At 46.2% G+C, this 3,709-nt stretch overlaps 1 protein-coding gene across 1 annotated transcript; it reads left to right on the forward strand.

Moving 5' to 3' along the window:
- Window positions 1-427: 427 nt before the first annotated feature.
- LOC120908213 lies at window positions 428-2,110 on the forward strand. The gene is made up of 2 exons (XM_040319162.1): window positions 428-1,898; window positions 1,960-2,110. Exons 1-2 carry the CDS (start codon window positions 503-505, stop codon window positions 2,025-2,027), a joined length of 1,464 nt encoding a protein of 487 aa, XP_040175096.1. The 5' UTR covers window positions 428-502; the 3' UTR covers window positions 2,028-2,110.
- Window positions 2,111-3,709: the final 1,599 nt, after the last annotated feature.

Consider the following 3,709-nt stretch of genomic DNA (forward strand, 5'->3'; position numbering starts at 1 on the left):
CCTGCGATAACCACTGCAACAGCCTGATGAATTGTGACGAATACCGACACATGTCGGTCACGCAGCGGTGGAACCTTATTCGAACCAGACGACTGTGCAGGAGCTGCTTGAAATCTCATCGAAGTGAGTGTCACGAGTCGCGTCCCTGTGGAGTTGACGGTTGCCAGTTTCGACATCATGCATCTCTACATCAAACCGGTTCCACAAGTAACTCAGGCAAGTATCGTAGCAATTTTCACTCGACCGATAACCTAAACGTTTTGCTGAGATACATTCCAGTAACGCTGTACGGACGAGGAAAGGTCGTGGAAACGCTTGCATGCCTGGACGAAGGCTCATCAGTTACCCTGATGGAACAAGGCCTGCTACAGGAACTAGGCCTAAATGGATCCCCACAACCGCTCTGCCTCTCATGGACCGGGGTCAACAACGTGAAGAAAATGACTCGGTGACTTTAGCCATAGATGTATTCGGTACAGCACAACATGCACCACGTTTCGAGATGGCTTCAGTAAGAACGGTACTAAGCCTAGGTCTCCCGGGTCAACGTGTAATGATGGAGTCATTATCGTCCAAGTATCGCCACCTACGAGGTCTTCCTATAAGCTCATATAGTGATACAGCTCCTAAGCTACTCATAGGGATCGACAATTATCGTCTGACACGACCTTTGAAGGCCATAGAAGGAGAACCCTTTGAACCAGTCGCCACCAAAACACGTTTAGGATGGGTTGTGTCTGGACACTGCGCTCAATTTCAGGGTGATGGATGGAAAGTAACATTAGCCACGCATAACGCGAGACTTTGCGTTTGTTCTAACCTAGAAGCAAGATTAGATGCCGTTCTTAAAGGAAGCTTCGACTTGGACAAATCTAACGGTACACCACCACTACCAAAGGCAACGAAAAGAGCGCTAGACTTGCTGAGAGAACAAACCAAGTTTGTAGAAGGAAGATTCGAAGTAGGGCTCTTATGGAAACGAGAAAATATGTCCTTGCCAAATAATCGCTCAATGGCCCTACGCCGCCTCGATTGCCTTGAGAAACGCCTGATTCGAGAACCAGAGCTAAGAGTAGCCATGAATGCAGTGATCAGCGAACACATCAAGAAAGGCTACGTACAAGAACTTCCTAAAACCGAGAAAAGTATGATGTCGGCAAGAACTTGGTACCTGCCAGTATTTCCTGTCTCTAGTGCCAACAAGCCCGATAAAATCAGAGTAGTGTGGGATGCTGCAGCAGAATTCCGTGGAGCATCTCTAAACTCTATGTTTCTTACCGGTCCTGACCTCCTGACACCACTCATCGTCGTACTACGCAGATTTCGAGAGTACAAGATAGCTGTCGCTGCCGACATTTCCGAGATGTATCATCAAGTACGCGTCAGTCCCAACGATCATGATAGTCAGATATTTTTATGGAGGTGGAACAAGGATGAAACCGAACCTAAGGAATACGTAATGAAACGAATGACATTCGGCGCCGCTTGCTCACCTAGCTGTGCTCAATTTGTAAAAAACTTGAACGCTGAACGGTTTCAAGAAAGGCTTCCGATTGCAGCACGTTGTATCAAGGAAGACCACTACGTAGACGACATGCTGACGAGCCAAGAGGAGATATGTGATGCGATTAAGCTTGCCAAAGACGTCTTATACGTCCATGAACAAGGAGGTTTCCCGCTGCACAACTGGATATCAAACTGTGAAGAAGTACGTCGAGCAATTGGTACTACGTCTAGCGAACAACAGAAAAATCTCAACCTTGAACCGACTGTGACCACTCAGAAGGTCCTCGGTATGTGGTGGGATGCAGAACTAGATGTCTTTCGCTTCAAAATCCCTCCACGTAATGAAGACTTATTGCTGGGAACCACTATTCCAACCAAGCGTCAGATCCTAAGTATGCTAATGTCTATATACGATCCTTTAGGACTAATTGCTGGCCACCTCTTTTCTTAAAGGTAACATTGCAAGAGACCTGGAGGATGAATGTTGGATGGGACGACGAGGTTCCCCAATCCATCTATGAGATGTGGAGTCAATGGCTTGCACATATTCCAACCCTCCAAAACATTTCGATACCACGCTGCTATCGCGAATCTGTGACAATAACTGAATGAAAAATACAACTGCACGTATTCGTCGACGCTGGTAAGGACGACTATACTGCTGTCGCATACTTCCGGTTTGAGACCAACGACCACGTTGAGGTCGCACTAATAGGGGAAAGACACGCGTCGCTCCATTGAAGTATATTTCAGTACCTTAGACAACAGTAGGTTAGAGCTTCAAGAGCTTCAAACAAGCCAGTAGGTTAGAGCTTCAAGCAGCTGTTCTTGGGCTTCGATTAGCGAAATCGATTTGCGAATCGCATCGAGAAAAGGTTCAACAACAATTCTTCTGGACAGATTCGAGGGACGTTGTATGCTGGCTTAATGCTGATCACAGGCGTTATAGTACCTTTGTAGCACACAGAGTTGGTGAAATCCTCGAGCATAGTTCAGCCGAAGACTGGAACTAGATACCAACCAAAACAAATGTTGCCGACGAAGGCACGAAGTGGTCAAAGATGGACAAACATCTCACAACCAGCGCATGGTTTACAGGACCGTTATTCCTGCAAAACAAAAAAGAAAACTGGCACTTGGAAGACCCAAAAGAAATGACAACAACTGAAGAAATACGCTACAACGTTTGTAGTCACGCTCAGGTAGAACCCTCGTCGAATTCAGTCGTTTCAGTCGCTGGAGGCGACTGCTACGAAACGATAACATACGTTTGGCGATTCATCAGGAACGCTCGATCACCGACTGATAAACAGATGGGAACCCTCACGACGGCAGAATTGGAACTTGCTGAACGAACTATAATCTTGCAGACACAGCAGTCCGTATTTCCAGAAGAACGACGCCTTCTAAAGAAGATTGAATGCGAGTCCAATACTCTTAAATACCTTCCTAAAAGCAGCCAACTGTATAAGCTAAGCCCTCAACTCGATACGCACGGCATCTTACGAGTTAAAGGAAGAATAGATGCTTGCGAATATGTCGGATACGAAACCAAGCAACCGATAATACTCCCGAAGTCGGACATGTAACCGAGTTGATTGTTGATTATTACCATCGAAAGTATAGACACGCCAATCACCAAACCATCATGAACGAAGTGCGACAACGTTTTAATATTCCTTCTCTACGCTCCGTATGTCATAGAGTGAGACAGAACTGCTGTTTTTGCAAAGTCAGAGAGTCTATGCCATCAGTGCCACCTATGGGGAACTTACCTGCAGCCAGATTATCTCCCTTTATCAGGCCATTCACATTCACGGGCATTGACTACTTCGGACCATTCATCGTAACGAACGGACGGCGGACCGAAAAGCGTTGGGGCGTGCTATTTACCTGCATGACCGTTAGAGCGGTACACCTTGAAGTAGCATTTTCCTTGTCAACAAGCTCGTGTATAATCGCCATAAGAAACTTCATCTCTCGCCGTGGAACGCCAAGAGAAATGTATTGCGATCAAGGAACCAATTTCATAGGTGCAAATCGAGAATTATCAGAAGCCTTGAAAGAAGTAAACATGCAACAGCTGATAGAAGAACTAGACGTTCCGCACACTCAGTGGAAGTTTAATCCACCAGCAGCTCCTCACTTCGGAGGCACATGGGAACGGCTCATACGCTCCATAAAATAAAACGCTTCAGAATAT

This window comes from Anopheles arabiensis (genome assembly GCF_016920715.1).
Source record: "Anopheles arabiensis isolate DONGOLA chromosome X unlocalized genomic scaffold, AaraD3 X_pericentromeric_contig0046, whole genome shotgun sequence".
Classification (NCBI taxonomy): Eukaryota; Metazoa; Arthropoda; class Insecta; order Diptera; family Culicidae; genus Anopheles; species Anopheles arabiensis.